General features: G+C 40.4%; 1 protein-coding gene across 4 annotated transcripts in view; it reads right to left on the reverse strand.

Moving 5' to 3' along the window:
• Window positions 1-24390, reverse strand: part of SEMA5B (semaphorin 5B) — a 257508-nt gene that overhangs the window by 127790 nt on the left and 105328 nt on the right. For all 4 annotated transcript variants that reach the window (XM_056496469.1, XM_056496470.1, XM_056496467.1 and 1 more), the window contains exon 4: window positions 114-319. In XM_056496469.1, coding sequence (XP_056352444.1) covers window positions 114-267 — 154 coding nt within the window. In that variant the 5' untranslated portion in view covers window positions 268-319. The remainder of the gene's footprint in view (window positions 1-113; window positions 320-24390) is intronic.

Raw genomic sequence — 24390 nt, forward strand, 5'->3', positions numbered from 1 at the left:
TTCGTCAGGCCACTTTCCCTGGCCTGTGGATCACAGTTGTAAAGAAAAACAGCAAAGACTAAACCTAAATGGATCATCCAATTGGAATCTGAAACAGGAATAGAAGCTCTTACCTTCAAAAGCAATTGTGGGGTGTTCTTTCCTAACACATTGCTGATGTTCAGCTTCAGTGTATTCAGGTACATTCTGTGATGCCGAGAGATGAAAAGCAAGAAGAAAAAGGCTTGGCAATGACAGGGAAATGGCCTTTAATCTTGAAACAATCATGACTGAAGGGCGGCTGCAGATCTAGCTTCCAAGATAGGCCCACGGAGGATACCTGAAATACAAATAATTCCACTTTCAGAAAGGCTCCACTTCCAGAAAGGCAAATGCTTATCCAGAGCATGTGACATGGGGAAGGGTGGAGTTCCCCTTTCCTACCAACCCCACTTGTGCTCAAGTACATAAAGTAATATTCCACAAACAGCACAAAAAAACCCAAAACAAAATAGAACAAAACAACAAAAAACCAAATAAAAAAATTTTAAAAACTCTACACCCCAATTCACAACCTTAAAGCAGGGAAATGCACAGTTCCCTAAATACCTCTCTCTGTGTACCCTTAGGTATGTCTTATAAATCACCCAGTGCAATGGCTGCCACTGACAACCTGAAATTTCAAATATCCCAGGTGTAAATGTTTGCCCCAGTGTAGACATCTCCCTCCTCAATTTCATAATGTGTCCATAGTAAATACCATGCTAAATTCAAGAGATTGCTAAGGAAAGGCCAACATCAGTCACCTCAAAAACACACGGGCAATGAACAGTGTTCTCACATCTGATTCATACATCTCACCACTGCTGCTTTAAATGTCTTGAAACAAAACAAGTCGGTATAAAGGTCTTTCCAGGAAAGTGTGAATTGGGGTAACATAAAAATTAGAATAATTTAAAGAGGGAAATAGTGATAAGTGAGTCTATTGCCTTCATTATTATGGGATGCTATAGGTCGCAGTCACAAGAGCTGAGGCACAGCTAAAGAGGAGGAGCATTCACTCTCAGGCGAGGAGAGAGGAAAGTCATGCCTTTTCTACGTGAGCATTTTTAACAACAGTAGCAGTAAAGGCACAGCTCTAAAAATTCCCCCAGGCCTACCAGGCCTGAGGCAGAGGATGGAGGATTAATTAACCCATGCCACAAGCTCCCCAAGATGATGCTGCAGCTTAAGAAAATTTGCATTGCCAAATTTAATCTTACTGATGTCCATAGTATACTTTCCTATGCAACTTTGTTCAATCACTACAAGCACATATTTTCAAACAAATACAGTCTCCTACCTTTAAATCCTGTCTAGTGATAAAGCTGATTCTGATTAAATTCACACATAATGAGATTTTCAATTCCTGCAGATGTCATTCATAAAGTTAGTGCAAAGAGTCAACACCTGCATTCTGATACCTCTATATTTTTGTTTGGAGTCTCTAAAACACTTTCAGTGACCTGAAATGGGCCAGCTGATGGTAGGTAACATGAGGCACTGATGCACAATGACAAGCTCGTGGAATGGAGCAAACTCCAATATAGAGGGAAATATTGTGACATCAAGGAGCTGGAAGAAACTTGTAAAGGTCTTTGGGCATCCCAAGAGCCATAAGGGACTGCTTACACCAGAAATGGGACAGAGTTGGTTGGAAAAATGGATCCTATATTTTATTTTTAACTGTATTTCTCTGTGATTTCAGACACGCATAAAAATGAGTTGCCAGTGCATCCATTCTGCACGTCCTCAGCAGCTCCATACCTCTGACTGAAATAGCATTGGCATTCAGGGCTCAGGGTAGTTCTAGGGACTTGGTTTCCCAAACAGTGTGAGTGAGACATTACAACATTTCACATTTTTTCCATCCCCACATACATGCAGATTTTATACAGTGATATATAAAATCCCTTTCCAGCACTCCAAAGGAGGTTCTACAGCACTTTACTACTACAGAGGGTGGCTGTTTTTAAAAACACAGTAAATACAATGTTAAATTTAAAAAATGGGGCTTGCAGAAGGACGAGATGTGAAATCATTTAAAACTAAGGCCAGCACAGCATTTAGTCATTAAGTACAAGCATACTGCAGGGTGTACACCACTGACTACTGTGGCACCTCACATGATGGACATGGTGTACAAGCCACACTGTAATAATTATTGATGATGAAGTTTCACATTATATTTTTGGCCACTGCATTAAATGATCCTTTTTTTCTAGTAAAGACCCAGAAATGAAGCACAGCACAGAGATGTGAAGGCCAGGGAGATGCATTTTGTATAGCTTTCAGATACACTTAAAGTCAAAGCCAAACTTTCCTTAGATAGGAGATGGTTGTTGGGGGAAATGCACAAAAGGCAAAAGGACTTTTTCACTGTCAGATATCCTTGCTGGAAACTGGAAAAGACAGTTATAGAAATCTCACTTCATGCACTCTCTACTATTCCCAGTGCAGCCATTACTGGCTAATTCTAGAAAGAAGGTTCTAAACTAGACAGACTTCTAGTCTGAGCCAATATGGCAATTTTCATGTACTAATCATCCAAACAATGATCTCAAGCTAGGTGGAAAAAAAATCCTAAAAAATCCTAAAACAAAGACACATTATAGGGTCCTGTGCTCCTCTACAGCTCTAAGTGGTGTGCAATCAGCAGATGAGTAAATTCAAGTTTCACACTCATTATGGTCATGAAATGATAAAAAGTTGCATACAGGAAAGTTTCATAACATCCCACAGCCTATTCTGTGCCAAAGCAGAGTACATTTACTAGTGTTTTGTCTGGACTAGTTGCAAAATGTGCCAAGTATCTGGATTTCTGCCACTTTTCCTGGGAGATTTTACCGCAGTCCAAGAGACTTCAGTGTTCCTTAGAAAGCTGTAACCAGTATTTGGGGTAGACCTCCATCTTCTTTTCCTTATTGTAATAGGGAAATTCAAAGTGTGCATGAAAATAATGGTTTCAAGCTTGAAATGGAAAGTAATAAATGACCAAACCAAGGTGAAAAAGGAACATTACCAAAAACTCATATCCTTCACTGTGTTCTCTATCTCCTACATCCAATTGCATTCATCAAATGTGTGGAGCTCTTGTGTGCTGGAAAGTTGAGAAAAATCAGTGTCATGTCAGCCCTGAGTTGGTGTCTTACTGGAGTCAGAGTCAGTGGGTAAATGCCAGCTTGATCAAGGGCAACAGAAGTCAGAGCCCTAGGGCTGAACAATATTGAGACAGTGGATAACACTGAAAAACCTTCATCCTCCAAGCTATTCCTTCCCAGGATGCCTTGTTCACTTTTTCTCAGTATTTTAAGACTCTAACTTAGTAATTCCCAGCTGCTGCAAATTTATTTCCAAAAAGAGCCCCACACTCCCAATATAAAGCAGTGCCATGTGCCAGCGCAGGTCAGCTGTATGCCAAGAACAAGCTCGTAACTGCCTGGGAGAGTCCAGCAGTTATGAACTGTTTTAATGAAATGAAATGTTTTAATTTTACTGGAGGTAGCCAAATCCAAGCCTGCAATTTTGCCCAAGCTGCAGATTCTCACTGTGAAGCCTGGAGTATGACCAGTGCTTAGGGCCAGTCCCCATCCAGGCTGCTAAAACCCTGCACATCCCAAGCACAGCCCAGACTAGTCGTGCTTTGCAGTGCTGGAACTTGCCCTAGCCTTAAGCCATTTAGATACAGTTAAATGCTATAAAAAGAGCTGTTCTTATTAGACTGTCTGCTCAGAATGGCTTAGGGCTCAAGAAATCAGCTGTCAAGGTTTCAGCGTAGATGAGAGACAAGAGCTCAAATCCCTGGTTAAACTGAAATCTCAGACAGGACAAATCGTTTCAATTCTTTATTTGCTCATCTTGATGCATCTTTACCACCCTAGCTATTTCCCTTCCTGGCCCAATGCAGACATGTTAAAAAGAGATAAAAAATATCCAAAAATAATATCTGTCCAAGTTTATCTGTCTTGTCTCTCATGAAAGCCTGTCCTCTGAGCCTCTGCACAGCCCCAAGGGCCAGTGATGGGGCATCTTTCTCCCCTTTTTACTCCACACAGTGAATCTCTACAGAAAAAGGTCAAAAATTCAGGCTTCACTGGATTTGGTGAAATTTGCTCCACAGTCAGGTATTTTGTAGAGCACCACTTCTGCTACCATCTTCTTGTCCCTTAAATCAGGCTTTCTCAGCTCATGTAGTGCAGTGGCAGTAGATGGGCAAAGAGCTGCTCCAGCTGGGGATGGCAGGAGGTCTGCACACTCACAGTGTCTCCAAAGCTGAGATTTGCAACCTGAGTGCTCGTGTCAGCACAAACCCACTCTGCCTGCCCATCTCCCAGCCAGGACATTCCATGGCAGCCCGAGAGGGTCAGGGTATAATTCTGCTTTGTCTCGTGGCTTCACCCCGGTGCAAGGGCAGCGTTCAGGGGATCACCCACAGTCCCTCCCTTATTTATTGTCAGGGCATGTGTCTTTTCCAAGTCACCCTGTATTGTATCATTGCAACTCCATTGATTTCACAGGAACTAATCCTGATTTACAGAGGGTAACTCAGATCAGGCCCCTTTTGACTAAAGCTTTGTGTCTAAAAGAAAAATACCTTCAATCAATCTTCAGGGCTTTAAAACAAAGCACACTTTAAAAATGGCTGTACCAGGAATTCATATCCTGCTTTCCTCTGACTGCAACTATCATTTTGACTTAATAAAATGTGACAGTGAAGTTAAAGGATAAAAGAAAATGCTTCATCTTTCATTTTAAAGGAAAGAGATGCCTTTAAAATGACTAAAAAAGGAACCTCCTGCAAAAGCTTTAATTCTTCTGTTCAGAGTCTTTTGTGATTGCCACAGTTATGGTTTTATTAGACTGGGATAGCAGAGGGAAGAGGAGCAATGAAAAGATGTGGACATTTAAGTATTCAAAAAAGTACTGGAAGAATAAGGGAAATAAATATAAACATTGTAAAGCAAGACAGCTCAAAAATGTGGCTATGACAGGCTGGCACAGGCAGCTCTGCCCTAGAAAACAGAGTTCTAAGGCCAAATAAACTATGGTCCTTTATTCATCCGCTACTCCTCACCCTTCCCTCCTCTCCAGCTGGAATCCATCCCACCCAACTGGCTCCAAGGGCCATTCCAGAAAATCAAAGATCGAAGAAAAGCAAAGCTTTTCCCTCTGCCCCTGGCCACATGCACACTCAGCCCTCAGCTGTGCCCATGCTGGGGACAAGGATCTGTCTTACAGCCAAAACACAGCTTGCTGCACTTGCATGAGGTCAAATCTCATATGCACTGTTAGGCTGGACTTGTGGATACTGAGCTTTTCTCACTTGTTTACTTTGTGAGGCAAATCTATCGAAACAGTCAAACTATGGTTGAGATGAGAATCTGTGAAGAGATCTTGTTTTGCTTTAATTAAATCACCCTACAGTCTTCTGAATAATTGGTGATCTCACTTTGGATTTCATGGCAGTTTATATGCCACAGCTCTTGCTCTGGTTGTCACCAGGCTCCTGTGTACCCACCTTGTCCAGGGCTCCCCGTGTCCTCGACTGCAACACCATCTATAAGTCCTACACTGAACGTGCTCTCACCACCCCCCAGGAAGACAAACCCACATTTTCATACGTATAATCCAAGGGTTATCTTCAAACCCCCTCCCTGCAATTCAGCAGCAGGGTGCATCTCAAGTGTGTGCAGGCAATATGCTGCTGCCTTGTGGCAGAGCAGAAGCTTGAGCTCCATGCTGACCCCTCTCACAGCTCCTGCCTCACAGAGTCTGCAGGGCATCACCTGCAGTATCATAGTAGGTTTTGTATCAGGAATAAAACAATCAAGATTTTGTAACACAGGTCAGTTCATTGAAACGCTTCTGTTATCTAGATGTGTATAAATAATTCAGGTAACTCTTTGCAAGGGAGAAATCAGTTTTTCCTAATATACTGTTTGGTTCATGGCTCATCAAGCCTGTAGTGGAGCTGAATAGCAATAGTCTATACTTTGATGTTCTTAGGACTACATTACAGAAAAGATTGACAGTGCACTTGGGGCCACTTTATTTCTAAGGCTCTTTCTGATTGCTGATCAAAGCCACCCAGGACTGGTAAAGGTCCAAAACCAAGCCCACAAAATTCAATGGGATATTTTCATTCAGAACTGGTAACAGAGACAAAACTCTTAATAATGGTTTGTCACAATATGAATGGGTTGTTGTCAGGCAACTTCTCCATGGACTGGTGTAGGGCCTCAGTAAGCCATCAGCCACAACTTGGTTATTTGGCCTTAGAAGTGCCACAAGGTCCTGAAACAGAACTGTTTCCTCACCTATAGAGGAAGCTTTCCAAAATAAGATCCATTATGGAAAGCTTCCATTAAATAAAGCTGATTCAACAATAAAAGTCTGTGTAACAGTGCAAAATATACTGTATCCAGTTGGCATAAATAAATACCTGCTCTGCTGACACTCAGACTTGCTTTTGAGTAGTGCTAAGCTGACCACACATGGAGTGTGACCCCAAGTGCTTCAAGAGGTTCCCCAGAAAGATCTAGATTTTTTTTTTTTTTTTTTTTTTTTTTTTTTTTACTGTCTACACTTAATATAATGAAATGAGAGGCTTTGTTAGCATTTGTTTGGGGTATGAATTTAGCACTTGCGAAAAGGTGCCTTGAAGTCTGAAGTCTTCTGTTTATTCAAAGATTGTATTTGGCAATGAAGGCTCCCACTCATTTATCTCCCTGGTGGTATGCTGCCACTGTTTTCTAGAAAAGTGCCTCTACAGGGGCATGGAAATATCTTCTATTTACTGTTAACAGAATGGTCTCTCTGAGAGATGTCAAAGTTTTGTCAAAGAATTACCAAATTTTTAGTATCACACCAACAAACCTCCTGCCTCAGAGTCAGCCATAACATAAAAGCTGGCCTTTCCAGAGGCTTGTCTTTCCTGTTTAAAACCTCTGACACTACCTTCAGCTTCTGCCACTCACTCCCTTCTACTCCATCCAACAAATCCCCTCTCATCACTGACACAGCCCCACATGCAAGGGTCAAGGCAGCTGCTGCACACTGCAAACCCAACTCATCCCTCCCAGCATCACCTTCCTCCACTGTTTTATTGGAAAACATGATAAGAAGAATCTTTTCTTTTAATGCTTGACCACGCAGGAGACAGAAAGCAGAGCATGTTTTGTCAGAACCTGGTGCCACATAACATATACTCATGGTCTAATTGTAACTCTAAGAGAAAAAGTATAAAGCATCCCTGTAGCACAACTCCAAGTTTTAGCTTGTTTGGAAACAAGAATATGTTTTGCTGCATTGTCTTCTTGGCACAGCACAGCATCATTTATCATACAGAAACCTTTGGCTAGAAAGCATTCAGCCAGCCTATATATGCCCCAAATGTGAACAGACAAAACAATAATTGTCAGCTAGACTCTTTTTTTTCTTCTGCCGTGCTCAGCTTTTCTCATACTTCTTGCAACAGCAGGCACCTGTTGAGCTCTGTTAGCTGTTCCCCTCATTGGAGCAGCAGGGTTGCTTTCGTCTGCCTCAACTTCTGCACTGTACTTGAGATTCTGAAAAGTGGGGCTGCTCTTTCCAGATCTTCCTGGCTGCACGGCAGCACCGAAGGGAAGCACTGCAGAACATACACAGCTCACAAATGACAGGCTATTACCGACTGCTGTGTATAAACAAAATGGGACTGAATCCTCATCTGCTGAAAACAGCAGTGACATCAATTTTCCCACGAAAAAAATATATGGTGATGAACAATTTCTGAAAAGACAGAGCTGAATTTTCCCCTCCTTCCACACATGGTATGCAGCTTCTCTGATACCAGGAGCATGGTACTGCGTTACCTGCTAACTGAAGCTCATCAGCCTCAGAACACAGGCATTACTGTGCTGGGTCACAGAGACATGCATTTAGAGCTTTTCTCAAAAAGAGTATTTAGGCAAAGTCAAGCAGGACAGCTGACCTTCAAAAAGACCTTGGCTGCTTTCTTTTAATGAACTGCAGTTGTAATTTTCTCTGTCTGCAGATTTACTTTAACTAAACAGTACCAAGTCCCCATCCTGTAGCGGGACTCCCTAAATTCCCAAAGACATCACAGTGATCCAGGATTTAATGCAAATCCAATGATCTAAAACTTAGCTAAGAAATTCCATGCTGGAATAGAAGGGAAGAATATCTGAGACAGAAAGCTGGGATCCTCCTCTGCACTTATGTTTTTGACCATCAGATACCCAGTCAAGACTGAGCATCTAAATATTTTCCAACCAGGCAGAAGAATGGCTTGCCAGAGGACATCCCAGCCCTGGGGTATCAGCTCTTTGCCTCAGAAATGCTTTAAAATACCCAAAAAATCCTTCAAACAGAAACCTCATCATCATCTTCCAGAGGCAGGGTCTGAGCAAGCATTTGGGAGCTGATATAATTTTAATACACTCTGAGGCCAGCCTTCCTAAGAAGATGAATTATTTGTAATGAATTCCAATCACATGGTGCTCCAGCCCCCACACCTTCATCCTGCATATATAACCAAATTAGTTTAGGAGATGTAAGTTATTCAGGGACTTAGCTGTTCAGTCTGGCCTTGGAGGAGTTGCTCTCATTATGGCTTTTATGCAAATTCTGTCCTCCAAATCTCTTCTGAATCAATTATTACTAGATTAATTTAAACATGTCCACCTGGGGTGCCTGTATATCATGTGCCTCATGTTAAAAAGTAAAAAGGATGATAATGAATTCAGGAGGTGACTGAAACAGATTCCTGCTTTGTGGAAATGTGACCTTTTTGCACAATGTCATAAAATAAAGAAGTTCCTTCAAGAAACATGGCAGATAGGGTCGTTCATTGGATCAGCTGGGTTTTCAATCACTCTTTGCAAATTATCATGATACAATAAAAAATTAATAAGAAATTTAAAAAAATATCACTTTAATGCTCCAGACTATTAAAGTCTTTGATGGACTACTAATTGAAATGTAATGCTTAATTTTAAGCAATGCCATTTTATTAATGGTAAAAACTTGAATTAATGTCATTAACCAATGTTAATATTACAAATCCCCTGAGGGATAACAAAGCAATTATGTTATTCACAGAACTGAAAGGGGGAAAAAGATGTAATCTGTACATGACTGCACTAAGGCAGAAGAGACTGTTTCCATCTGAATTTCCTCTGCTGAGAAAGGGAGTTTGTTTGTTTTTTTGAGCAAAGAGGAGGGAGAGGAAGAGAAGAACTTGTGCTAAGTTAATTACTGCTGATTTTCAGGCACTTAATAGCTAGGAAATTATTCTGTTACTCAAACACCATGCTGTGGGGACCCTGGAAAAATAATTTGGGAAAGAGAAATTGATTACAAACCCTCCTTCTTGGAGGTCTCCCCTGTGTGTGCTTGGATCCTAACACATGCATTAACAGCCTTCACCTGATGGAAAAGCCTGATGCAAATACTCAGCCCCACACCTGGCAGCAAATGGCTTCATGAAGCTGTGCTGGTTTGTATCTACCAGGGATCACCAAGGAGAACACCTTCTGCACTACTGAGTGCCCTCAATTTCATGTGAGGGCAGGGGCTTTTATTTTATATAGTTTAGCAAGTTTCAGCATCTTGTCACATCCACTGCTCATACAACAGGGGAGATGGGGTTAGACTTAATTATAAGAACCAAAACCAACTCTTGCTAACTGGCAGAAGTCACATTGCCCAGAGGGAGTAAGAACTTTGTATGGTGCTGGTATAATACTGCACTTACTCCAGAATAACCATGTTTGACATAAACCCTTGATGAACTATTTTTTTATTGTCTGGCTGACAATTCAGAGACAATGGGGAGAAGCAGCAAGCCAGAGCATGAAGAATTCCCCAAGGAGCTACAAAGCTTTTTATTGCTAAGAATCCCAAAGGCTTTTGTTTTTTATTTACAAAAAGTGAAAGTATTGCAATGCACCCAACACACCATTGTCAAAATCCAAATGCCTCTTTCAGTGTGCACTTTTCAATGTAACCAGTCAAATGTGTTACAAATTCACAAACAGTATTAACCCATGGGAAGAGATACAATAATTAATTTCCTCTGTTGCATGTAACATGGTGTAAATCAACACTGAGGATGCTTAGGAGATTCTTCTGAGACTGTCCTGCCAAGCATTTTTTAAAAATCAGGTTTCTTCACAAAAAAACAAAAGCATTGACACTAATTACTACCAGACTTCCTATTTATGTTGCACAGGGTCAATATCTACCTCAATATCTACTCAAAATAAATCAACTGAAAATAAAACTAAGTCTATCAGGGGAGTGAGAATCTATGCCTAAACATGGCTGGGTGTAGTAACAGAGATTCTTGGTGTCTTTCTTTGTAGCCCAAGCACAGAACACCTAGGAGCCTCTTTATGTTTCTGTTCAGGATATAAATACAGCTGTAAAAGGCAATGAGATTTGGGAATTTTACTTAAATTGATGTATTACCTAGCAATCGTATTATAAATGGCAGAATGAGCAAGGGGAAGAATTACTTAAAGGTTTCCACTCTGCTTACCAATGAGGTCCTGCACATGGCAGGCTTCAGTCTATGGAGCAGGTTATGCTCGACAGCATGATAGCTTTTCTCTTGCAAAATTGCAAATCATTGCATTTTCATCTCCCAGCAATGGTTCCTCTCTTACCTCCTGTCTCCCCCATCTCCTCAAAGAACAACATCAAACCTCCTGTGTAGTTTCTCCATTCTGTCACTCTTCCATTTTCTCTTCCAGCTCCCAACTCCCGATTTGAAAACGAGGGAGGGGAAGCCACTGAAGACACCAAGGTCAAGGCAGAGCGAGACAAAGTCAAATTCATGCAATCATTTAACAGCACGCGCCATCACACCATTACAGAGACATGAGACGTTATGGATTGCAGCTTAATAGATCGCAATAGAGGATGATGGGGGAGAGGAGAAGAGAGAAATGTTCCTTCTGGGCTGAGACTTGCTGATTAAAGTGCATGAGTGGGCAGGGGACAGCATTTGTGTTCATAAAGCTGAGTCTTACCTCTCAGTATTAATGGACACACCATTGTCGCCAGACGCAATGTTTTGTTATTGCGTGATTAATTGAGAGTCACACGCAATGACATATTACAGGCAGGATAAAGCTGTCACTGGAAAGCAATTCTTCACAGCAATTCCTGCCAGTCTCTACAGTCTGAAATTGCATACCTCGTTACAGACGACCCCTCAAGCACAAATGCATTACATATCTTTATATAAATAACAGTGACTAACAAGGGCAGTCTGAGGTAATCTCTGTGGGATATGAAATAGGGAAAAAGGTAAGGCAAAGAAATTGCCTTCAAATATTAGTAAGCTTGTCTGTGCTAATCCCCACCAAATGAACCATTTCTCTTTTTCTTTAAAATAAAAACTGTTCCTGCTGTAGATACAGAAAGTGTGATAAAAGGACATGTTGTGACATAAATGACAACTAGAAGCCTTACTTCTTCAAAAGGCCACTAGTTCTAAATCTTAAAAACTTATCTTGATCAAGGCTAATTAAACTTCGACACAGTCGCTTTATCACTTACTTAGGTCAGTAAGTATCAGTAACTGGTCCAGCTCACTTTTTTTAAGCCACAAGATCAAAGACTCTTTTACATTTATTTTGGCAGCAGCAAGAAGATATCAAATCATTAATTTTCTCCATGCATTTTATTTCGCTCAGAAGCACTGCATTCAAAATACAATGCAGGGAAAAAAAATCAACGTTGCTCAAGGGAAAGGACACAGCCCAGGGGAATACAGGTGCCCAGGAAAAACAGCTTGTGTCACTTATGTTCTGTGTATGACAAATTCCTGGCTGAATTGCCAGGAGTGGCACACAGTTGCCTAATCTCCAGTTGACATTCAGCATTTCTCATACCAATAGTCAGATCTGTTGCAGTGCTCTTTTCTTCCTGTCTGATTGGAGCAAATACCCCACAATTTGAGTGAGCAATATTTTAAAGACTCACCATCAGATAGGATGGCATCATCCAAAACCAACAGTACCTTCTCTTTGGCAACCTCTTCATTAGAGTTCATTTCACACCACCACTGAGACACTGTTTTAAGTCATTTCAAGCTAAACCACTTGGACTTTCTGTTACCATCCACTTGTAAACTAAGGAAAAGTCATGCAAAGGTTTTACCTGCTTGGAAGATGTTCTCTACCTCTTCAGAAGACAGGCTCTTGCAGTCTCTCCTAAATCTGCCACTGACAGGAGCCAAGAGAAATGGGGATAGGAAAGCACAAAGCCTGGGCTGTCCTGTGGCCTGGAGGCAAATAGCAATCTCTGTTTCCACCTAACCCAACCAGAGCCCTGCAAGAGAGTAAATCTGTGTCCACTGGCCTTTTTAACAGCCCCTTAATGACCGTTAACTTTTTTCAGCCAGCCATTGATTCTAATGGCATGTGCATTCACACACAATAATACCTCAGACGGCCTTCATTAATTTACCATGCATAATTTCTCTGAAAGCTTTTGCCAATAGAAAACCCCTAAACTGACTCACTAACTCATGAAGATAAAGCACTTTCTGTGTGAAACCATTATGCAGATGCACAGCATTCTCCTCAAATAAGTTAAAAAGTAAGACTGTTCAATGTCTACCCATTTTTTGGACACAGCAAAGTACCAGGGCTTGAAAATGTAAAGCTGCTGCTGGAGTATCTGGTGTGACAATGAATATGTAAGATACTCCAGGCTGAAGAAAGAACAACAAGAAAAAAGGCAAATTATATGAAAAAGCCTTTCTGCTGTGAAGTTCCTGAAATCTTTTACAAATTTCAACAATGGGAAGTCCTAAAAGTGAAAGGCTGTTAAAATACTGAAGGAAAATGCAGTAATATGGATATTCACAGGCCTTGGTCCATTCATCTGGAGAGAGGGTGGGGGAAGATCCAGCAAAGGGAGAGTATTATTAACAAACCATCCCAGAGAACAAGGGTTTAGAGCTGTCAGGAGCTACAGTGCTGCTGTTAGCCTTGCAGTAAATTATGGAGCTGTCAGCATTTTCCCATTATAAATCTCTCAAGCCTCCCCTTACACTGATGTAAGATTCAGACCTCAGTCCCATGGTGGCAATGATACTGCAGACAAAGCATCACAGACCCCCTTTGGAAATATAAGACCCATAAATATAACCTGTGGTCTTAGAAACTCTAGAAGATGTTGGTTGTAGGGAATAAAAAAAAGGCCTGGTTTTTGTTGGGTTTTTTTTTGGTGCTTTTGTTTTTTTTGTTTTGTTTTTTTTTTTTTTTTTTTTTGTTTTGTTTTGTTTTGGTTTGTTTTTTGGTTTTTTTTTTTGGTTTTTTTTTGTTTTTTTGTTTTTTGTTTTTTGTTTTTTGTTTTTTTAATTACAATTAGTTTGTCTTTAAACAAAGTCAGATGATGAGAAGTGAAGAGCTGATTGAAAAGGTGATCAGGAATAGACTCCTTTTTTGCACTACACTCAAGTCTTTTATCAACTTTTAAGTCTGTCATCCTTTTCTGGAGGATTGATCACAGAACCTGTGAACACTGCAACTCCACTTCCAAGGTTATAGGTGCTGTCCTGACTCATGTAAAAAAACCACCTTCCATAGATAGTCACTTGTGAGGCCCTGTAATAATAAATGTGGAGGTAAAACAAAGATTAAAATAAAATTAGATCTGAAATTTTAATCTGTCTCAAATTCATGAGTTGTGGGACTCAGGGTTTTGGTTTCTCATCAGTGAGCAGTGAACTACTTGCAGGGAGTTCAGAAGCAACTGAGCAGGTGGATTAGGAGCAGAACTCTTCAAAAATTCTCCATTAATAGCAAGACTTATATTTTTAAGAAATTGGAATTTTTGTTGTTATTTCAGGATATAGACTGCAAAAGAGGATCTATGTACTTCCATTAAAAAATTAAAAAAAATAAAAAAAGAAGACTGACAGTATATGTGTGAGGAATATGCTCACATGGAGATACTTTTTAAAGTGAAAACTACCAGGAGGATTTTAGCAACACAGATTTAGTACAAAGGATATAAGCCATTATCACATAAGGATAATGAAAACTAAGGGAAAACACCTCTGCCTGGAGTTAGTGTCATTAAAGACCATTAATATTGCCACTAATTATACATGCTTAACTGCAGCTCTGCCTGGAACCGTAATCACAACATGCCAACAAATTGTCTAGGGAGTAACAGACTGTTTCAAAAGTCCCTAAATATGTGTTTACAGATGATAAGGGGAAAATTGATTTCTCACACCTGAAGAGGAGCACCTCCCCACTCCCCTCTTTATTTCATTCTACATTTACCTTGCTGCAAGCACCAAGCCCTTCCTCCATGCTCTTGGGGCCAGCCTGGGATGCTGAGCCTGGCCTGTCAAACTGGGCAGACTTGGGCAGGGTTACAGCTCCACAGGTACTCAGCGGCCAGCAGTAAATCTCAGCACTACACACACGCCTGGACTAGGCATCAAGTAGTGCATATGCTGGAGGATTTGGGACTGTAAGCAGTCTGTCTGCTCCAGATAAAGTAATGACTCAAACACAAGGCAGGAGACACTCGAGGCTCCCAGTGCGTGCGACAGCCCAGCAGAGTTACAGCCGCCCCCAGCCCTCCATTCAGCACGAATAGCAAATCACTCCTCACGTTTTGCTAACCCTTTAGCAGTGTTTCCATACACTGCCATCCCTTCTCTTGGCTTGTGTATTATAGGAAAAAAATTCCAAATTTTTACTTTTTTTAAACTGTATAGGGTTTTTTACTGAAATCTTGCAGTGTATCTGCTTGTAAAGTAACCAACATAGCACTCTCCTTCAGAGAGAATATATAACAGCAGAATAAAATTCTATCCATATGTCCGAAATACAAGAGGTTCACAGTAGAGTTGGCAAATGGTGTAATTAATCCTGACTGCATTTCAGCAAAGACAAATCTAAAAATAATGTACAATTTCTCTCTTTGTGAATTACCACTTGAGAAAAATCCCTGCCTGTATCATATATACCCAAAGCAATTTTTGCAGATTGTTTACAATAAATCAAATTTGGGACAGTGCTTGACTGATGAAATTTCAAACACTATCTCTTTATTCTTTGGTGCTCCTTTTATAATGTCAAGTTAACAGAAAAAACACAGCGGATACACAGACGCCAGACACATTCAAAGATTTCCATCTGGGCTTTAATTACTATCACAGTTGCCTCACTAAATTGAATACGTTCCTCCTCCTCCTAAGGGCTTTGCCTTGTATCTGATTTAGCTTACTTTGCCTTGATGAACAAAATCTGGTATAATCATTTTCTATGATGCCCCAGAGGAGCATCATCCTATGTATAAACTTGTTGCCCCATAAGTCAGTTTTTTACATTTCTCTCTTCAGACATTATCCTGAACTGTACTGATATATTTTTTTTTCCTTCAGGAAATTATTTTGGAAAAGTCCTAAAGCAGATTTTCTCCAAAAGCTACATTTAGATTACATTAAGTCACTGATGTTATTGTAAAGTTTAAAAAGAGGCAACAATGTCCAAACCACTTCTTCCAAATGCAGAAGACAAACAAACCCCCCTTTCCTCCTCTCCACACAGCATCACCTGCTCCTGACCCCACTGACCAGTTCATTATTGCTTTCAGATGGTAATTAGGCCAGACAGCCTGAGCTTTGCCATTTCTCCTGACCTGTTAGGCTTAGCCTCCTTCAGTTATTATCAGTGTTTTTCTCTAGGTGTTCTCAGAGAGCAGAAAAGTGTGTGCCATCTGTTTAAGCTCTCCTGATTTGAACGCTTAAATAAAAACACATAACATCATCCACAAAAATGCCATTCTTAGGTTCTGCAGCAAGCTCTGAACCCTTTATAATTAACTGCAGACCTACTTGCTGGCTTCCAATAAGGTCATTCTTTCAGTAATCAGAGGTGGTCCCAGGAGGTAGTACATAAATAGCCTATATTGAAGCCTAAATTAGGCTAACTCAGAACTTCCTGTACTCTTCACTGCAAATAAAGCAAATATTTATAGACTTGCAATATTTGAGGTTCCTACCTAAGAATTAGCATCAGAGCAGCTCTTCTTGCTCATGGTAAATCTGAATCCTAGTAAATGTCCCAAAACTCAGATCCCTCTGTGTATTAATTTTATTTGTCACTCCCCTCACTACTCTTTAGATGTATAAATAAAATAAAATAAAATAAAATATTCAAAAAGAAGATGAAAACAGACTTTGAAAGAAAATATCCCTCTGTTAAAATCATGTTAATTCATATTGCTACAGACTTGGAACATCTGGCTTCTATTCTGGACTGTGCCACTGACTCTCTCCGTAGCCTCAGGCAAGTCCTTTCAGCTCTAAGTCTCCATTTTTTCTTTCTTTTCAAGGAAGAGTTTTTCTTAAGTCTCCCCTTTGCTCTCTGTCTTGACCATCCAGACCCATGCATAATTTTAAAGAAGGTAACAACACTTCTCACTGGATGCACCAAATCAGTCAGTAGACACTTCTCCAAAGGATGGAGGTTCTGGACTGTAAACTTCAGGGTAAAGACCACGTCCTAACATTTATGAACTCTTCTGTTTTTTAGAGTATTTAGAGAAGGCTAATGTTATTCTGTAGGAGTTTCTGGAAGCAGCTGGCTGGATTTCTGCTGGAATCATCACTTTAAACATTGTTGGGATGTCATTGTTTTATTCAGAGGTGTCAGAACGCCTAGAGCTTTGGCCAGACATCTTCTCTCATTAGTAATTTTCACACAAGTCTAAATAAATGTGTTTGTACTGTGCCCAACGCAATCCAGCTCCTGTGTGTCACATTAACACAGCTAATAAATAAAAAATCCTATTCATGATATTCCTACACCAAGCCAGCAGTAGAAAATGGCCACTCATCAGGGAAGTGGGAAGCATTAGTGGCTGGGGTGGATGGTGTTAGCAAACAGGCTCCAGCTGGAAGAGCAAGCAACTTTATCAATTATTTTCAATAGGAAACTTGATTCCCTTGCCCCTCTATCCCCTCATAGAGAAGGTCTGGTGAAAAGCATTGGACCCATTATCCTTAGCAAGCTCTTGAGCCAGCAAGCCCCTTTGTTACATTTTGGACTGGAAACTGAGATCTGAGTGATCAATGCTGTTCGGCTGCTGCCTCTACACAGTGCAGGAAGAATGATACCAAAGGCCAGTGAAGAATACTCCTTCCTCAATAGCTGCCACCAACATGCTAGATGCTTTTCAAATACGCAACATCCACCCTAAAAGTGCTGTCAAAGAGCTCTCAAGCACCACTGGAACACAACATTAACACATAGGAGAATGTCTCTGTGAATATATCAGTGGAACTGCATGCCTTGTGTCTGGACTGCACCTAGCTGTGGTACAGCTTCCTTACATCTCCTAATCACTATCAATCCATCTTACCTGGAATGATGAAATTATCTCATTTCACAAGGAAGTGTTTTAGGAACAGAGATGACTTTAGAGACAAACATAGTTAATTATCATAGCATGTATACACATTTTCCCCCAGAAAAATAGAATTTGAGACTAACCAGATTATTTATTTCTTCCAGGTAGCATGATTAATGATTTTCCCATTTCATAGAATAAGCATATTTGAACAAGCATCCCAGAACCACAGTATCCCATTGAACTCCTCCCAGCCTGTAGGCTTACAGAGCAAAGCCAGGAAAGGAGTTCCTGTCCTTTTAGGGCTGGGTACTACCAATACAAATAATCCCATATCATCTTAGTCAGATGCATGAGGCTTTGATAGAAACAATTTCATGAACAGTCTGCAGAAACTCCTCCTCTCTCAGTCCCAGTTCAGAGCTCTTTATTTCCACTGCCTTTTTCTTCACCTCTCTTTTTCCTCAGATGATCCCAGATCCCAGCCTCAGACAATTACATTTTTTTCCAGAGCAATGAGCTAATGTTACTCCCAACAAAGTTCAAGAGAGTTACAACAATATTCATGGCCAAGACCCCTTGCCTATGAAGACACTTGACAGTGGAGAAAGATGATGCCTTCGTAACCACCAGGCTTGCAAAAATCCAGAATAAGAAATCATTTTCCTGTGCTCATAAAGAATAATACTTTGCTATGATTTTAAAAATTGAGCTACTGAAATCTAGGAGTGCTAAAGGAAAAACAGCCTTCTATGAATCCTGGGTGGTTCACTATGAAGATGACAGTTGCCCTAGAAACCTCATAAACTGGAGTGGCAGATAACTGAAGAAGATGAGATCTGTCAGAAAAAGTTTGGCACCATCAAACCAATGCTTTGAAAGCATAAAAATGACTAATTGTCTGTGTTTTCTTTGCCACATCAGACAAAAGGCTTTCCTGGCAGTGAGGGACAGCTTTCTGAGCTGTGTTTTGCTATTCACTCATCAGCTTAAATTTTGAGTGTAAGATTTAAAGCTTGTTTTAAAAAAATTAAAAGCTTCTTTTATTCAAATGAAAAATAAGTAAGTGATGGGTTTGTGTTCTTTCCCCCTGAGTTCAGATAACCTTCTGAAAAAGACTGGTGTCCTGCTGCTCCTAAACCTTACTCAACACTACCATAAAGATGCCACCTAACTCAGACCACGTCTTATTTTATGAACAGGAGATTATCAAGGAAAAAAAATTGGACGTCTGACCTGTGATGCATTGATGCACCAACCTTACTTTGAACAGATTCTGAGTTGCCATATCAAATTTACAGAATCGTACAATCATCTGTTAGGCTGGAAAAGACATCCAAGGTCATCAAGTCCAACTGTTAACTCAGCACTGTCACCACTAAACTCGGGACAAGGCCACCACCAAATCATGTCCCCACGCGCCACATCTACAGGTCTTTTAAACACCTCTAGAGATGATGACTCAACCACTTTCCTGGGGAGCCTGTTCTAGTGCTTGACAACCCTTCCAGAGAAGAAATGTTTTCCCAATATCCAATCTAAAATCTAAACCTCCCCTGGCACAGCTTCAGGCTCTTGTCTCTTGTCCTATCACTTGCAGCTTGGGAGAAGATGCCCACCCTCACCTTACTAAAGCTTCCTTTCAGGTAGTATAGAGAGAGCAAGAAGGTCCCCCACAAACCTCCTTTATCCAGGCTAAAGAACCTAAGTTTGCTCAACCACTCCTGATAAGACTTGTTCTCTAGATTAACTACTTGAGGTAATGACTTTTGCCAAACCCACTAATCCTGATTTCTCATCTACAGTAAATAAACAACAATATTGAAAAAGAGAAGGTTGAGTTCAAAAGAAAAAAACTCTCTGCTATAAAGTATTTAGACTTCTGTTTCCTTATTTGGCTCTATGTTTCTCGTTCCTTTTCCTTCCCTTTAACTGGCCAGTTGCCAATAGTGGAGAAGAGATAAGCAACAAAAATTGATTATAAGCAATAAAAGGAATTTCAAACTTTCTTAAGGACTGAGCCAGAGCAGGAGGGAAAACTTAGGATCTCTGGATTTGCTATTCTCTTCTTCATGGGTCCTGAGCAATGCCAGTGTATCTGTGCAAGCAGCACACAAGCAAACAGCACAGCTGTTTGCATTCTCTCTGTGCACAGGGAAGCAATTTTCCCCTTTCATTTATTATTCACAACTTGCTGCAGCCATTCTGCAAATTCAGTACATCTCCTTTAATGCAACAATGAGATTGAGATGCAGATTCTTTCCTTTCTGTTATTTGTAGTTTTGTTTTTTTTCCTTGAATGCTGAGAATGCTGGATATGGGTTTTCTTTCTACTTAAATTTCTCTTTTCAATTTGGAGATGATTTAAACTGTGCAGAATGCAGAGAGGCAACAAGTAAGGATTTCCTGCTCTGATCCATGCCTTCTTCTCCAGTCAAGCCTGCAAAAATAACCCTTGAATCCTCAACATGGACACACCACTTAGAATTTAGAGATGAGATAGTCCCAACTCTCCCAAAAATGGTTTGGAAATTGAATGGCTTTAGAGAAAATGCTGTCTCCTTTTCCTCTCTACGCTAATTAGTACAAACCATAGTCAACTCCTTTGCAAAAAGGAAAACATTTAACACTAATAGCCATTAGTAATTCCCTGCTTTTGAAAAAAGCCCTTGACTGCAACCCCCAATATTTATTCTCACTTGATGTTAAGATGACAGATTTGCCAACCAGCTTGGGAGGTGAAATAGCACCAGCAGGCCACCTGCTGCCTTGAAGTTTAGCCTTAGTAATGCAATGCAATATCATAAGATGAAGTCATCTGATGCAATTGATGCAGGAGGAAAATGTAGATTTTTTTCACTCTTTCTGAAAGTTATGATTTAAGCACCAAAATAAACTGTATTGTTGTGCTCCTACACATCCAAACTGAACAGAGCAAAGTTAGATCCATCCCTGGTGTGAGCCTTGGCATAGGGCCAAAAAGCCAAGAGCATAGATTTCTTCCCACAGTGCAGGGTTGGCAGACACCCTGCATTTCTTCTCCAGATAAAGTGGAATATCTTTGTTTTGCTTTAAGAAGTTAATAATTTTATCATTGAGGCTACATAACATACTGCATAGGAGTGTCTCTGGACAGTATCCATGCTGTGGCTCAGCATGGCTGGTTACCTGTTCACTCACTACAGCATCACTGCAGTTTCTACACTGTCAGGGCTGTGTGACACAAATCAGATTTCATTTCAATGTTGCACTGATGCCATACCCTGAACATGAAACACCAATTCACACACAACTTGTTAGGAGCCAGACTGCAGAGCTGTAACTCAGTCCAAGATCACTGACAGGAGCAGAAGTGCATCATGAACATCAGCAGATCACCTGGTCCAGATCTGATGTGTAGGGGCAGGATTGCCCAGCAAAAACTCTGAATTTGAATCTAACACATTCTGGGCAGCTCTTCTAACCTTTTTGAACACTAACTTGCTTTTCGATTATGTGGTGCTTAGATTGTGTGCTCACCTTACCAAAACATCTTAGTTACTTAAATTTGTGAAATGCATCAAGATTTTAGGGTGAAAGAGTCTGTGGGGAGTCAGAACATTGCTGCAGATGTGACCAAATGTGCTGTACACTGTGGGGAATGTTACAGTTCTGTCAACATAGGAATGCTAGCAGATTTCTGCTCTTTGTAGCTTGATATGATTGGCATGATATAAAGAACTAAGTTTCAGAGCAAAATTCAGTAGTGTAAGCCCTATCATCCCAATCTGGCTATGTACATGATCTACATAGGTTATTGCAGTAGTCCACCTGCAACATTCACAGTTCTAGTGAAGATTATCGCTTTTGTTTAACAGATACCAGGTAAGTTCCCTGTTTCCACTGATGAGAGAGCCTTTTAGGAAAAATTGTGAAGTTTTAGACTATCTGCATTCTAACCCAGAAAGCAGGGGACCCTGCTAAAAAAATGTGTAAGTCTGGGTTCTTCACCATCAGTTAGACTGGAATGAAAGCCTCTCTTTTCATACACAGGCTGATATATTAAATGTGAGGGTCTTGACAGTGAGATCAGCTCCAAGTTTAGAAAGCAGGAAATTCCTGTGTAATTTCAGTAATACTACTTCACTGAATGCTTACACCAAATTCAGGTTAACCCAAATGCCATCTGCACTGGCTGATATGACATGCGGTGGGTAAAGGTTTCTCTTCCAGGAGCAGGTGCCTGCAGAGCTCCTTTTCTACCTTTGCAGGGGAACAGGAACTGATCATTTATAGAGTTGCAAATACACCTGAGTGTCATCTAAGGCAGAGCCTCTATCAGAACAGAGCATTACCAGTTACAGGGGCTCATGTTGTTCTTCCTCCCCCATTGAACAGGCTGCTAAGTGAACAAAATCAATTTGATCTCACACATCTAACTAGCATATTAGAAAAAAAATTTCAAGAGCAGCTGCTGCCTACCTACAACTCTCTAATTCCAGCCCAAACAATCTGTTTCCCAGTTGTGGGAGAGCAATCCACAAAAGGACCCAACAATCAGAGTCAGCAGAGAGGCGATGTTGTGCCTCCATTTCTGGCATGCAGCTAATTACAAAGCACAATTATTATAATTAATGCTAGTGGATGTGGCCAAGTCTCCCTGCAACTGCTGTGGGGAATTTCTACCCCTACTTCAACCAAAAACCATCTGTCAGACAGGAAAAGCACAAAATAAAACCCCTCCTTGCCAAAGATTCTCAGTAAAATGTTTTATTGCTGCTAACCTGGCAGCAACAGGGAGATCACACAAGTTTCAAATAGGAACCACACTGTGAAGTGAAAATCCCTGACTTCATATTCTCTGCCCCATCACATAAACAGTCCACTGATCTATGCAGCAAGAGGCTGTTGCTGGAGAGGTTCAGGGGTGGGTAAGTTACACACTCCTGTTTGTCGTGAGCTGGTTTGTTTTGTATAGAGGCAGAGATCAGCCAGAGAAATGGACATTAACAATGGACTGGAAATGTTGCTGCTGCAGAGTTCTGTCAAGGTAGCAAATTACACAAATGCCACTTGATACTGACCATTTGCACATTTAAATTTTCTCATCCTTGTACCTCAGTGACCACTTTAAAGCAATAGGAATAAGGACAAACTATAAAAGTAGATATATCATGTTCCTGACTTATGACATGCACATACTGTTAAGAGGAAAATTTAGCCATGCAAGAAATTTGTTGAATGTGGCAGGCTTCTTTCTGTGCAACACACAAATTCCACACAATTGTCTGTCATGGTGATCTGATTTCTTCTGAGCAGATCTCCTCTTGCTGCAGTGCTGCAGGTGAGCTCTTGTCAAAAAATATCCACACAGTGATCTCTTTATCACTAGATTCAGGCTAGGCACTGGCACCCAGGCCACTGTAAGAAGTTTGGTGACGGTACTCAAGCATACCTGAACCCATTGAGACTGTCACAGACTTATGCACTTGTTGTGTAATTCTTACTGGTATACAAAAATAATAGCTCATAAAGTTTCAATATTACCTTCTTCTGGAAGTCAAATCATGTTCTGCAGTCTCACCAGCTCAAGTGAGATGCCTCACATTTTAGGGCTGATCTACCTTGGATCTCTAAGCCAGGTGCAAATACATTCCCACTATCTTCAAAATGTGTACTACAGGTAGCATTAACAATTTAGGCAAGGCAGAATGGAGCACAGCTACACATCTTGCCTGGGAATGTCTGAGTCATAATGCTGCTGGAAAGACTCAAACTCACAGCACATAGCTACAGGTTGACACTGCCTGGTAGGCAGGCTCCAAGGAGTTGAAAAGGCAGAACTAGAGTCTGCTGAAGAAAGAGATACCTGCAGATGAATCCACAGCGTTTCACTTCCATCAAGTTATTACAAGATCAAAGAGGACAAGAACTGGGGCTAACATGGCTGGAACACCTGGTTCAGCTCCTAGCTCTGCAAGAGGTAACCTACCCAATTTAATGCAGGCAGGTATGTATGGGCAACTTAGTAGCATGTGCAAAAGCATCTGAGGATATATTTCTATTCATCCCTGTTGCTGAAATCATTTTTGAAATAGATTTCTGCTATCTGCAGTGCCTCATGGGTCAGAGTTAAGGTGTCTTTGCAGGGTATTTCTGTACAGGTTCACTGAATTATGTACATGTATTGATCTGAGCTGAATGAAGATTTGTTCTTCTAAGTTCTTGTCGATGTGCCACTATGGAACATTTGACATAAATTAGTTAAAAACTGTTTAGTAGTCTTCACACATAGGCCAATGGTGAATACAACTGTATAACTAAAACTATTACACAGGACAGTTGTTTTGAGCTGGAATGTACACATGTAGGTTTGTGACATACTACAGAAAGATGCAATATTACTATTTAATTTGAACACTTTCAGAGTCATGACAATTATGTATTTTTCAGCCTCTTTAAAACGTTTGCCTTATTTCCCATCAATATTTAATTCTTCTCTTGTTAATGGTTAGCTCTAAAAGAGAATAAAAGGCTCCAAATGAATAAGGAAAGCAATTAATAACTTTCAAGAAAAATCATCTATGGCTTCCAGCTAAGTAAACCAAGCTCTTTTATGATATAATGTAGGTAAGACAATGTTTATTCTAAGGATTTAAATGTAAAAGTGTTCCCAAAAATCTAACTTGTCCTTTTACATTTGAAATAACTCTTGCTCAGACTAGTCAGAGAAAATAATGTTCTTAGCTTTAAAAAAAAAAACCAACCAACATCTGAAGCAGTTTTCTCACCATACTAGGGGTTCAAATGTTGGTATATGCTTTTTTAATATCTAAAATTACTTCTGTTTTCATATTGATTTCTGGAACATCAATGACGAAACAATCTTTGTATCAATAGTGGGAATCCCCTGAACTACCTGAGCTTGGCGAGAGGAGAAAAATAGAGATGTCCAAGTCAAGGAAAGTAGTTTAGTGTAATAACTAAGCATGTGGTGCA

The sequence above is a fragment of the Oenanthe melanoleuca genome, chromosome 7, assembly GCF_029582105.1.
Source record: "Oenanthe melanoleuca isolate GR-GAL-2019-014 chromosome 7, OMel1.0, whole genome shotgun sequence".
Lineage (NCBI taxonomy): Eukaryota > Metazoa > Chordata > Aves > Passeriformes > Muscicapidae > Oenanthe > Oenanthe melanoleuca.